Genomic DNA, 14,310 nt, shown 5'->3' on the forward strand with positions numbered 1-14,310 from the left:
AGACGTTAATTGGTGAGTGAAATTTTCCGGCGAGTGAATTCTGTGTACAGTTAACAGTACCACATTGGCGAATAGGCAATGTGGACATTCAGTTCATCATCAATGGACATTCAGTTCATCAGTTTTTACTGCAAATACAGTGCCCATTGGATTGATCAAAGACCATTCCATGAAAGAAAAGATGATCGGTCAGCTCATATTTAACAGTAGGTGTGTATGCTTGTCGGTGAAGACTTGTCTATGTCCGGTCTTAGACTCGTTTATAACGAGTTCTAAACGGGCATATGTTGATCTTCTTATCCTTGAGCTGCACTGTACATCTCCCACGGATCGAAGACTATATGACATTGATCAGGCAACAATTTACATCGGGTTGACACAGGTGCATGGGGAATTCGATATGCATAAATGAGGGAGGCAGCTACCCCGTACTGTTCTTGCTTTATGATTCCAGACTTCCACGATTGAGCAGTATTTAAACACGAAGACAACTGAATGGGAAAGGCATTTATTCCAGTTGCCATTTTGATTGGATCACAACAATCTGATTTGCATCTTTTTGAGAAAGAAAAATGATTTTGAATTATAGTAAATGGACTGAGTGGATCGACTAGAGTCTAATTTGCTAAATGTTGTAACTTTAAATTTTATTCCATTTAACTGTGTTTAGGCAGCCCAGAATGCTTTGGGGTCGATGGAAGAATCACAGGATACTGGCTCATATCATTTGCTTGAGCAATTTGTGCATTTTCAACATTGATATACTAGTAGCTAAGTGACAATTGATCTTTGAGTTTTGAAATTCAATTCTTCTAGAATCAAACTTGCAATTTAAAATAAACTGAGCGACATGTTGCACTCCTGCTGAATTTTTTATGTCAGGGGTTTGTTTTCGGACCAAATTACACCTCAATAGTTTAATTACCATGATTATTACAGTGTGATCAACTCTTCTTATTTATGTCTGTAAGATAATCCAAGTATTGACCAAGTCCATTGCTAAGAATGCTCTTTTTCAAGTTTATTCATTTCGTTTACGAACTGATTTAAGTTTAACAGCCATATATATGAATTTCCTTATTTACTGCTGTAAGAGAGAGGTGAAACACAGGATTAAAGATGTGCTGCACAGCTTACTATCCATTACTGTTAATGAAACAGACTCTCCAAATAAATATCTTTTTCTTGATTGATAAAAAAAGGGAAGAGAAGGGGAGATATAGAAAACAGGACACGCGGTGCCACTTTTGTGACATTAACCAAAGGCACATTTACCAAGAAGGGCTAGTAGGAAAAGGATAACTTGACCAGTTGTGCTGGAAGACCTGGACGAGTAGATATTCATATGGCTAGGTTGATGTGCACCTGTAAAACGAACAGAATAGTTTTGATACAGCTAGTTGAAATTCACGTACAATCTTTGACAAAAGGAAAATACAAAGTTTTGAATTGGCTTTTACATTTCCCCTGTAGGGTGAGTGGTTGTCGCTATGTCTTAATTGTATTATCATCTATGATAGGTGGATTCAGCTGATTGGACTAAATACATGTACTTTAATTGACTACTTTAACAACCAACCTCGTTCCCAGGGCTTTTCCCTTTTTGAATATTTTGGCGGGCGGGAAAATATTCAAAAAGGGAAAAGCCCTGGGAACGAGGTTGCTTTAACTACATCACTACAGGTGTCCAATTATAGCCAACTGCGCTGGGCCTACATTTACATACATTCTTACTAAATTTAGGATAGAATGCAGATGCAGACACTCTAATGACCAAGTCGTCCCAAGGTTCTAAGCAAACTACTTCACGATAACTGCAGACTTTTTCCTGATTTATACGAGGGTATTGTGATTTTAGTACCTGGAACACAACTTCCTTGGTTATTTTTCAAGTACCCTTTCTTGCAAAAACACTTTTGATAATGACATTCCTCGTGTTTTCCACAACTACAATTTTCTTCCTTTGGTTCTGAAAGTGAATTAAATCCAGAATTAGTATCAATTTAAATTTAATTTACTTTTGCAGTGGAGAAGGACTAGAAAAGAACATAGGAACCATTCATGCTAGTTCACCCTCCCACCCATCCCACCCATCCCACCCCAGGGGAGGACATCCATCACACAGTAATCTCGTGTGTGGGAAATTAACGTCTCCTACCCCAACCCTGCAGGAGACGGGACCTCCATTTATTCGTCCCTATCCGAGAAGACTAGAATATCTAACCATTTCTTGATGTTATAGAAAGGTAACAAATTCTTCTAAATTATTGTAAGACCCTGAGTGTTGGTCCGGCCGGGGCTCGAACCCTTGACCTCCCGCACAAAAGTCCAGCGCTCTATCCATTGAGCTAACCGGGAGGCGGTTATCATTATTGATCAAACAAAATTTTCCAAACAAAGCCAATATTCAATTACTAAACAATAAATATGTGCTTATTGACTGAGTGGGAGGACAGGACGGTAAAATGTTTGGCTGTAGGTCGTGATGTACAACTAAGGACGAATTTTTTTTACCCTTTTTTTCCCTTTAAGGTTTTGCAACAAAGATATGTGAGTGCAAGGCTAGAAGGCTTTTTCCGGACTGGCTCACATCAACCCAGTCGGCCCCACACACATCAGTTTTAACTATGGTTTTCTATGGGATTGTGCTTGCAGGCCTGTACGGGTCCTATGATAATATACATTTAAGGTATGGTCCCGAGGGAAACGATTAGTTTTGTTTTCCTCACAGTCCTGGACTCGAGGGAAAACAAAACTAACAAGTTTCCCGAGGGACCATACATTAAGTGCTTTGTTATATATTTAGACTTTCCCTTAATCACGAAGGCGCGCTATATAAGGAAGTCTTCCCTGGGAAGACTTAGGCTCATTTGTCACTCACCGTTAACGTGTGCGAGTCAAATTTAAATGCTGGTAGACAAACAAAAGGAGCTAATGAGATATCTATTGTTTACTTCCACCAGCATGGTGGCATGAAGTAACGTGCGAACCACCTACTTCGATCTCAAATTTACCGCCACAAATAAAGAGAGTTTCTATTGGAGAAAGGAAATACAAATCTCAAAAATTCTTGTATTGTGATGAAGACATAAAACATTTTGGGGAATACGCCCGCTGTTCACTGCTTTGGTGTAGCTGTGGCTCAGGCTGACTTGACTCTAAGAGTTCTACATCACGCGACGGTTGATTGACAAATGGTCCAGTGGGACCTAAGGCTCCTTTTATAGTGCGCCTTCGTGTTTAAACAGTCATATGGCAAAAATATGCTGTTGTATTTGGCGCGCGGGCAACAACTGCGCAATTGTAGATCGGTCGGGATACATTTGAATTTGATTAGTGGCACGTGACCCATTATCAACCAACCACAGCGCTTATTTTGTTGAGTGAAAGTCTAGGTATCTTACAATATCTGTTATTAAACATTCTCTTACGTCATAACTACAGACAAAAGATTTTATATATGTAGAAGTAAGGTCATACCTACAGACAATAGTTTTATGCGCTCTTGTCTTTACAAGTGCAGCTCAAGATTATGCATGATGAAACAATTACTGGACTCGGTTTTCGCATGATAGCCCCGGATAATAGCCCGTTTTACAGTTGTGGGCTTGGTGGCCAAGCCTTTGAACAGGAGTGAGGCTTAGGGTGACCTTGTTATGATAGAGATGGTGCTGCTTTTCAAATGCAAATTACTTTGTTATCATGCTAACTAGATACAGGTCTCTATCACAACAGTGTCACCTTAACCTCACTCCTGTTTAATGGCTTGGCCACCAAGCCCACAACTGTAAAAGGGACTATTATCAAGGCCAAAGTTTGTGTTATCCGCCTCAGCCTTCGGCTTCGGCCTTGATAATTATTCGGCGCTATCATGCGAAAACCGAATCCAATAATTGTTAACTATTCCAGGTGGCTGTTAATTGTGATTCCACTAAAATGTAGGGATCTGGCAAGCCCATGCTGCCATTCCAATTATAAGGTTTCCTGGAATAACTGAATTACTGGATAGATACAAAAGTGGTAATGATAAATTGGGTTTAAAGCGTGGGAGGTGGCTGATGGGTACGGGAGGCTATTTCTGCCCACTGTTTCAAAGTCAAATGTGAATTTTTAAGTAGCAAGTTGGTTCTTTTACACCAAGGGCAGAAAACTGGAGAAGCCATACAAAACAAATTCATGGTATAACGAAGAAAAATTTTCCACTGCCCCGCCCCTGCTATCTCCAAACAAGACTTACCCTCACACTTCTCAGTTCCATTCAGCACCATACAGCATTTATAACTGCCCATGGAGTTTGCACAAGTTGAGTTCATAGCGCAAATGTCTTTATGTTTGCATTCATCGATATCTGCATAAACAAAAATGATAAATTGTTTACCAAAATCATTGATTTCAATTTTTATGAAAAGCTAGTATTTCCGGTTTTTGTCACTCAATCCAAAATAACAGTTTCACTGCGACTTAATCAATATTCCAGATTTTAAAAAAAACCCTTGTCATACGACCAAAGAAGTTTTTGGACCCATTCAAGCCTTTTTGAAAATCACGCTGGTTCGCGCTATTCACGCTCGAGCCAAGCAATAAAAAATCTTTGTGACTATGCCTATGTGTTTTATATCAAATCAAATAAAATTTATGCGAATTTGTTGAGCGGCATAAATCCTAGACTTGTATTTGAAATGCTTATAGGTTGGATTTCTTTTCATATTTGTACCTTGGCATGTGTTGTTAATCCCATGTGCAGTTTTCATTTCAAAACCCTTCTTGCAAAGACAGTCAAAAGATCCATCAGATTTTGGTCCGCAAATAGTGTCATTGGTGCAAAGTAGGCCTTTCTTGGAACACTCCGTCATTTCTGGAAAAATAAATTTATCAAACGTCCGGTGTGACGACTAGCTAAAGCAATCAGCCTAAGGAAGGAATGATTACATCTTAGATGAGGTAATTCTAGTGACTTTAACCTCAGTTAATAGTTACACCCTAGCATCAGTATGTATGTTCTCCATATTTTCCACTGTAAATTTCCTAGGTGCTGATAAGGAGAACTTGTTATAATCAAGAGCTTCTTTAGTCGGTGATCATTTCCTTTTTATCTCATGACCTTGATCTGCGTTTCGGATATTTTAGGGAGAAATTAGATACTAGTTTAGGGCCAAAGGCTTAAAACAACTTACTTTCACACTTTCCATCGACAGATTTCTCGTACTCCAGATCGCACTTGCAATCAGGTGTGTCAGGAAACAAGGGATCAACAACACAAACCGAGTGGTTCCCACACTGATGTCCTTTTGGACACTCAAGGGAATCTGAAAGTTTGGACATAACAAAATTAAGCTGGAGTTTCCAACTCTGGTGGTTTTTTAGTTGAATTCAAAGTCACCGTACAGTGGACGTGTGGTTTCATGGGATTGAAGGGGGTCGCTCACGAGAGATGGCAGTCGTTAGATCGAGTTTAGAGTGTACTCACAAATCACAACTGAACTTACCTCTACAAAAAATTCCATTTCCTGTCGAATTACCCTGACAGTAACACTTTCCAAACATGCATTTGGCCTTTTCGTGGCATTTATGTTCTTCGTCGCAGAGATGCAGTGGCGCTTTAAGGATACGACAAAAAATATTTTTTAATACCTGTGTCTCAAGGCCAAGCTATCTCGGCAAAAGTTTCCGTTACAGCTCACTGGTTATGCAGCATGAAAGAGCATTCGGATCGACAATTAAAACGTGATTGGAAAAACTATGTAGCATAGTATAGATTGAAGAGAGGCCCGCCTGTCTCTTCAACCGTACAAAGCTCTTAACATGACGTGCTTTTAAAAATTAGCGGGGGGGAGAGGGTTGAACTGGTCTTTCTCTTGGTTCCATGCTCATGACACTTTTGGTGTCATGAATTCCCTATCTCTCACCATGTTTACAAGTGTTGCCTTCTTTGATCAGCTCGTCCTTACAAATGCACATCCCATCGACGCACGTCGACAAATGCTTATCACAGTCGTTATGACTGAGGCACTCTGTGTGAAAAGCAGAAAGATGATACATGTAAAAAGTCTGATATCTTTACAATTTGCACGTTCGAGCTCAATTCTTTATCTCAATATTTAAAATTTGTAAATAATCGTATAATTCAACTATTGGTTGCAAATCGGTTATTGATAAACTATCTATCTATCTATCTATCTATCTATCTATCTACCTACCTATCTATCTATCTATCTATCTATCTATCTATCTATCTATCATTTTAACTCAGCCCACCTGTACATGTGCCGTTCTTAGTTCTGATGAAACTTTTGTCACATCTGCATTTCTGTTTGCTGGGAAACAAGGGATCCACTACACATATTCCGCCAGTGCCGCACTGATGATTCGGTGAACATGGAAGGGAAACTAAATGTTAAGGTTAAAAAATAGTCACTTAAAGATTTCCTCCTTGGGTACAAATAAAAAATTCGTTATCATAACGAGTATAGCGTCAGCGTGTGTTCATCGAGATATGAAACACGGAAGAGGTTTGGAGAAGTGAAAGATGCAGTAGGGTTGCTCGAGGTGTAGCCTGAGCAACTCGTAGCTTTTAGCGTGTTGATGATAATAATAATGATAATAATAATAATAACAATAACAACAATAATAATAATATTAATGTTGATATTAACTTTCTTAACTACATGCTAAATGATGGTCAAAACTCAGACACTTGTCAATCCCGACATCAAGGTATTTGGAGGACTCAGATTTCGTCAAAGAAAATCCTTTGATGCGAGAATCAAATCACATATTCTGTTTTATTATTTTGGCGATTCAAAAAGGGGTCTTTCTCTTGCATCTACGAGGAGAGACAGTTCATCTCAGCATTGAGGGATACTTCAATTGCGAAGAAAAAACATAACTGTGTCGTCAGTATACAACAGAACTCATGCGAAACGTACAAAGATACAGGTGTGTGAGTGTTCTTTCTATAGACCTCCCAATTGTTTTATATCTCGATGAATGCACATCTTGCTCTCTGTTTTCTAACATTTTCTACCTGGTAGCGTTAATCTCTCACACCCTAACCTCAGTATGCATGTTCTCCATACTGTTCTCTATACATTTCCTAAAGTGCTGAGAAGGAGAATTTGTCTAACAATCAAAAGCTTCGCTAGTTGGTGATCATTTCCTTTGTTCTCGTAAATCTATGGTAAGTTAAAAACTGCTTGTACGGTTCAGTGTGTACACACACTTCTTTAGGGTGCGTATTGGGTATATGAAGCACACTTGCCCAATTGAATCATAGGAATCTACTAACTATTATATATGTTACAAACAAATCTGCTTACTTTAAACCTTACTTATAATACGACGATGGTTACAATTTTTACCTCTGCAGTATTTTCCATTTCCTGTCGTATTCCCTTGACAAATACATTTTCCCTTATCGCACTTTGCTCGCTTATCACAGTCGTTATCTTCTCTGCATTCATGAAGAGGGGCTGAAACAGAAATACTGTAAACTTACGGGGAAGAATTCGCCGAGCTTTGTGATAATTTGCTCAAATAATCGCAAGACACTGAATTTAATTTGATTCGCTGACACGTTTCACGTGAGGAGGGGAGGGTGGGGGAGATTGGGATAGACGAAGGGTAGGAATTTTGTGTGCTTTTGATGTTGTGTTTGTCCTTTCGGGCAGTAAGGTTTCAGCTTCTCAGACTAAGAATGATACAAGTTAAAAATGTTTGGTGTTCTTTATTAACGTGCTTCTGATTAAAAAAGAAGGCGCAAAAATTATTCTAAATATTTCGGATAACATAATTTATTTTCGCAGATTTTGTAATGAGGTGCATTTATATCTATATTTCAAGTGACCTTTTGCTCATAGCCACTTTTTCCACCAATTCAATGTTTGTTCGTTTTTCTATCTCATAGCCTTGAAAATATAGCACGGGAAAAGCAGCACTTAATATCATTATTTGTTACGTAAAGGGTGAAGACATAAAATTGTCTCCGCGAAGTAGAGAACATTGCAACTGCGCATTTAAAGGACACCAAAATTTTAGGCTACATCTTTCTTACCAGGTTTGCATGTTTCTCCGTCCCGTATGAGTTCATCCTTGCATTTGCAAATCCCCTTATAGCATGAAGAGTAGATGGGATTGCAGTCCTTATCGCTTGAACACTCTATTACGAAAAGGAGCATTTCATTAATCCAGTAGGACCATGGTTGGCGGGTAATTTATGCGTCACTGACCAATCTTGTAGAAGTCGAACAAAGAATTTGGTTCAATTTCATGGTCATCTTTTACTGCGTCAATCAAAGCACTCATTTTGCACAGCTAAATTTAGCAGGAATCCTCGCCACCTTTAGAGCAATTTTCGTTTTAGTGTCAAAAGTAATCCGGAGTTGCTTAGGTTTCGCTTTACTTCGCTCTGTGATTGGTTCAGAAAACTCGCGCATCTTTCTGAATCAATCAGATTGAAAACTAAAGCCAGTCGCGACTCGCATTTTCCCGTGCTTCAGGCAGCTTTCTTGTTTTTACCCTAAGTTCAGATTGGCTCTTCGTATTGTTTACCTTGCTATGATTGGCTGTTTTGATTGCTTTGGATTTGGTTTACGATAGTCAATCGAAAAGTGTTCTAATGCGATTGGTTACTTTTGGTTTAGTGACCTCGCTATTAAAGTAGTAGCGTGAAGAATAGGAAAAAAAACATTATTAAAAAAAAAACATAGACAATCATTAATACTGGGCGAGTGTGCCTATCTGAGAGGGAGGTATGATAACAAAACATGCTTCTGCTTTCCTGCGAAGACGATTTTTAATTTTATTTGTTGGCAACTTTGACTAACGCTAGATTCTTTAGACACAACTCCTGTGCCGGGCTTGTAAATAGTTAACTGATTTGTCCCCTACCAGTTGCGGATTTCAACCATGTGATGTTTTATCTAGATTATTTTTCTTGTTTTAGAACATAAAAATGAAAAAGTTTAAGTTTTCTGATCAGTTCGAAATGATAGTGTAATATATGAAGAAAAGATGCTAAAGAAAAAAACAGGCTAATTTTGTTTAGCTTAGTGTGAGTTGGTCTCCAATTACCTTTTTTTCTTGAGGAACTGTCAGCTGCAATAATGACGAAAACATTTCATGAATGCATCATGGATGCGCACTTAATAAGGTCTCTCTATTTCAGTCTTGGCTATCATTGTGGACAAAACTTGGACATGTTAAACCCTTTGCACCCTAACATCAGTATGCATATTCTCCATACTGTTCTTCCTACATTTTCCATGAGGCTGACAAGGAGAAGTTATTTTATAAATAACAGACAGATGCTGTAGTTGGTGATTGATCATTTACTTTATTCTCGTGACCTTAATGTGAGATTTAGGGGTGCCACTGCGAGGAGAAATTAGGGATTTGTCACTCTTGGGAATCGGAGGGTTAAGCAAAATCGAGAATGGTATTTTATCAAACTGAGAATTTTTACCTTGATAATCATACAACGTCATATCATATTTCTAAAGTGGCAAGCAACACTCTGAACACTGGAGGACATACAATGCATCTATAGAATTCTATGTACTTAGATTTGTTTCCACAACGTTTAAAACAGCACAACAAATGCTCTGTCATTTCTTTCAATTGTTGGTGTTCCCTAACATTGAAGATAGGGACGAAAATCGTTACACTAACCTATACATCGACTTCCATTTTTGGATCTCACATAGCCTTTACGTAAATCACATCTGCAGAAGCTGTTTGCTGGAAACAAGGGATCAGTTAAACAGATCGCATGTTTGTCTGTGCACTTGAATTGCTTTGTACATGGCTTTGTGTCTGAAAATGAAAGAAACTATTCTTGAACGATTTAACCAAGTACCTAGCTATCACTGAACAAGTCAATTGCGAGCTTGAAATTCTTTACCGAAGTTTTTCTATTTACAATTTGAAGCCAGCAAATATTGTGCTCAAAAATAATATTCTGGTGCCTTTGACGGCAGGATCACCTTCTTAAAGCATTTCGTAGCCATCATAAGTTTGTATCGTGTTAAATAATAGTTAAATGGTACATTTCTGTTATCTATATTCTGTATGGGTAACATTAGTTCATCCGAACAGTGCAAATAAAGTTGAAGTTGAAGCTGAAGTTTTTGTTGTTTATCTAAACTAGTTGACCTTTTACACATTTGTATAAGCATGCATTTTCTCTCCACTATTCTCTATACATTTCCTAAGGTGCTGCTGACAAGGAGAATTTGTTTAACAGTCAAGAGCTTCTTAAGTTGATGATTATTTTACATATTCTCGTGAAGTTAATGTGTGCTTCCGGGATGGTGTTGTAGGGAGAAATTAGATGCTAGCCACTCTAAAGAGTCAAAGAGCACGTGGAAGAGGTGACTTGCCTTACCGTTGTAATTTATAACATTTTCTGGTTCCTTACCTCTGCAATGGACGCCGTCTCCAACGTGAGTTCCAACACAGTGGCATTTTCCGTCGAAACATTTTCCGTGTTGAGTATTGCATTCCTTATTCGAAGAACAAGACTTCAGCTTTGCTAGCGATATAAAGAACTGTGGGTTAAAATGCATTTCCTCAACATCTCCGATGATCTCTTTTCGGAGTGCATAGAAAAAGTGAGATTGGGAATGCGTGCCTAGGATTATGAAAACCTTAACTAACATCAATTTATAATCTCAAATATGAGACTTAAAGAGATGACCCAATCCAACGTAAACCACAGGCTCTTTCGCCTTTTTTTAGCCCAGACCCTCACTTTCCCAGAATTCGCGCAGACAGCGAGACCGAAGTGAGCGTCAAGGGACTGGGCTTAACGTTCGTTTATGCCATTTTTTGCTGTTTTTAGCGGCGGTCAGGGTAATAGAATGATATCGAGTGCAGGAAAACTTTGTTTTTGTTTTGCATCTGATTGGCTGAGAGGGTGACGCGAGTTTTAGACCAATCACAGAGCAGGGTGAGGCAAGACTAATGAAGTCCCGAATTAGTTTCGATAGTCATTTAGGAATTGCGATAACAAGCAGTCTTCTTACGACGTTTGCATTTTTCCCCGTCTCCGATCAGTTCATGACGACATTTGCATCGTTTGTCCACGCACTCAGAATACCGAGGACAGTTCTTGTCAGTCAAACACGGAAACTTTCCGTCTTCACCAGCTGTGGAAAAAACGGATAATAAAACCAAAGAAACCACGTCAAAGTCACTTATCAATGTAAATTAGCTACCGTAAAGAGTTTCAAAGCTGACATTTTTAGCGTTAGCCTTTCGTTCAGAGCGATACGTTCGAAATGTCAGCTTTGAAACTCATTACAGTGGCTAATTTACATTATCAGCTCAGTTGATAACACCCCCCCCCCGCAAAAATAAGTAAACAATTATTTGGGGTATTCGCGGTCCTTTCTTCTACTCAGGAAATAAAAAGCTGCTTATGGTAATTAGAAATTTAGCTTGAAGTGAGGTTTAGAGAGTAGGAGAGAATTGAACAAACAAGGTTGTTTAGTTTCCTTCGCCTTGGGACCTCAACTCAGTTGATAAAACCAATTTACCTTGTTACCCCCACCGACGCAGCATCACAGTTTCGTAAAAACTTACCCTCTTTATACTTATTTGTTTATTTTGTTCTTACACTTGTTGCTTAAACGAATGAGGACTCTGCATGAGAAAGATGGTCGCCATGCATCCATGCATGAAATTATTTAGCACTTCTGAGACCGACTGGCTACACATTCTTTAGTGTGAATTTGATTAATTTACCTTCACCATGCAGGCATCCTGGAGACTTCGATCGTCCGAAATATCCTTTATCACATCTACAAGAAATCTCTGAGGATGACTTTTCCAAGCAGTGCACGTTCTTGGAAGACAACTGTGTACACGCAGTGTTACGTACAGCAGGTGAACATTGCTTCCACTCTATGAAAAAAAAAATTAAAACAGAGGCGTCTTTTGGAGTATATTGAATTTTTTTTCCGTCGTGACAAACCACCTTGAATGAGAAAATCCCGTAGGCCGAAATTTGGACTAAGCTGTAACTAACGATGCGTTGGGAATCCCGAAACTTACACCTATCGTTATCATTATTAAGAGCAATTAGGTTTAAGCTCGGTTAGATAGAACACAAGAGCCAATGATAGACCAACGAACTTCAGGATATAACTAAAGATAGAGAAAAAAGTGCACATGACTAACTTAACAAACTTTGGCTAACCGATGACTAACAACTAGTTAACTTTATATTTAGGACTTTGTTTTGGAATTCCGTCACTTAAACTTGGCTCAAAGCAGCTACATGAAGGTATAATAAGATAAGGGGGTTGCCTGACATCAACATAACAACTGATATAAAATAAAAATATTTCTGTAGCTAGATTGTTATGCAATCAAGCCACGTGGGTGAACTTCTTTTAAGGATCAGCCGTATTAAAGATAGGCCTGTAAGCTGACAAATTTGGAACAAACAAAAGCCCTTGGCTATCCAGTGGCACATACTTTCGCACTTAGCTTTTCCGTCTCCAAAGGCAAATTTATCGATGCAGTGACACTCCCTTCGTATACACCTGGCTTTTCCCTTCAAACAGTCAATATCCGAGTCGCAACTTGCTGGTTCAGCTTAAAAAAAATAGACACATTCAGATAATGAATAGCTTTTTCGTTGATGTATGCTGACCAAACTTCAATTTTGTACCCTCAGCAAGTGCGCTATTTCCTGAGGGTCTCAATGAGGTTATAGCCGTTGGCCGTAGAAGGGCTAAAAATATTTAACCGTCAGTAGTAAAAAACATTAACCGTAAAAATGTTCCGTTAGCCGTAAAATGGTTAACCTGTTAACCATTAGCCCTTAAAGCCATCACCCCATCGAGACTCTGTTTACTCCGGTCTATGCTGAATAAACAACTCATGATTACGTGGACTTCAGGAACACTCTGGTAGCCCTTGCAAGTGTGGTGTAGATTCAAATACATTTCACCACCTGTACTGCGCATAAAAATCACGTAATCAGGGGCCGGGAATAAGCGCGTGCGCATTCCGAGAAAACGGTATTGTTTTTTAATCAATGGACCAAGTAAAGAGGCATGATGGTCTTTAGCTCTTAGACGAACACGGTGACCTATATGAAAAGCGCCTAAAAAGTGTGACGAGAAGTTAAACGCACTGGAGGACTAGACCGTCCAAAGAAGTTTCTTTCTTAATGGTGCTCAAGTCAGAAAGGTACTTACGGTAAGTCACCAGGTTGTTGCCTTTAGCTGCACCAGTGAAAAATACCATCACGAGAAACATTAGACTGACTATCTGCAGTCTTCTCGTGATTGATCCCATTTTACGAGAATGCTTTAATTCTCGGTTAGTTCTATGTCAACATGGTTGAAATTCCGATTGAGCCCTTCAATAATCTCAATTAACTCCGTCATAGATTGTAATTAGAATCGTACCTAATTTTCCCAGAGTTCTCCCTGAGCTGATTTGGAAAGAGAAGTGAACTCCCCCAAACTAAATCATTACGCCCTGGATCATTAACTTCTTAAGCCACAGTAAACCAGATATGAGAGATTCAAAAGTTGACACTAAAGCCTCTGATTTTGAAAAGGACGTCTGAAACGAGGGTACTGTCGTGTGACGACTAGGCAACATTTAAGATGTTTTTCAAAAATTAGATTGGACGCCTTGTCTTATGGTAAATTTAAAAATTAAGTCCTCCTTAACGGTAATGTTACAGGGAAATGTTCAGCAAGCAACCGTGGACGATAATCCTTGTACACGGACGATAATCTCTTGTACACGGCCCCACTAGGTGACCTAATAAGATACCATAACAAAGACTTCCATCTATATGCTGATGACACTCAACTATACACCACCTTCAGTTGCGATGATAAGAATGACCTTACTACTACAATTTCCCGGATTGAAAGCTGTCTTGTTGATATCACCAACTGGATGACTACTAACAAACTGAAACTAAATACTGATAAAACCGAACTTCTTATTCTCCATTCTAAGTTCAGATCGCCCCCACGGCTACTTTCTATTAAAATAGGAAATAATATCATCGAGCCTACAAATAAGGCGCATAATATCGGCGTCAGTTTCGATAACACCGTAATGCATGATGTCTTTTCATATTAACAACATAGTTAAAGGGGCATTCCACCACCTAAGAAATATAGCTAAGATTCGTAAATATCTCAATGTCACAACAGCTAAAGTTCTTGTACACGCATTTGTAAATTCGAAGCTGGATCTATGCAACTCACTCTTGTATGGTCTTCCCAAGTATGAAATTAACAAACTGCAATGTGTCCAAAATGCTGCAGCACGTGTGAT

General features: G+C 38.9%; 1 protein-coding gene across 1 annotated transcript; it reads right to left on the reverse strand.

Annotated features, from left to right (window-relative positions):
* Positions 1–1,000: 1,000 nt before the first annotated feature.
* Positions 1,001–13,362, reverse strand: LOC111329226 (uncharacterized). The gene is made up of 17 exons (XM_022933859.2): positions 13,206–13,362; positions 12,478–12,597; positions 11,743–11,901; positions 11,022–11,144; positions 10,415–10,528; positions 9,667–9,810; positions 9,070–9,093; positions 8,051–8,155; positions 7,359–7,469; positions 6,256–6,387; positions 5,907–6,011; positions 5,487–5,597; positions 5,175–5,306; positions 4,715–4,855; positions 4,238–4,348; positions 1,862–1,969; positions 1,001–1,365 (listed from the first exon to the last, which is right to left on the reverse strand). The coding sequence occupies exons 1-17, from the start codon at positions 13,303–13,305 to the stop codon at positions 1,256–1,258; spliced, it is 1,950 nt and encodes a 649-aa protein (XP_022789594.2). The 5' UTR covers positions 13,306–13,362; the 3' UTR covers positions 1,001–1,255.
* Between the last annotated feature and the right edge of the window lie 948 nt (positions 13,363–14,310).

Source organism: Stylophora pistillata, chromosome 8 (genome assembly GCF_964205215.1).
Source record: "Stylophora pistillata chromosome 8, jaStyPist1.2, whole genome shotgun sequence".
Classification (NCBI taxonomy): Eukaryota; Metazoa; Cnidaria; class Anthozoa; order Scleractinia; family Pocilloporidae; genus Stylophora; species Stylophora pistillata.

Coding starts and splice junctions, on each gene's coding strand:
- LOC111329226 (XM_022933859.2), bottom strand. CDS start 13,305: ATGGGATCAATCACGAGAAGACTGCAGATAGTCAGTCTAATGTTTCTC. Junction 4,349..4,714: donor GATTAACAACACATGCCAAG/GTACAAATATGA, acceptor TTGTTTATGCAG/ATATCGATGAATGCAAACAT. Junction 1,366..1,861: donor CCAAGGAAGTTGTGTTCCAG/GTACTAAAATCA, acceptor TTCGTTTTACAG/GTGCACATCAACCTAGCCAT.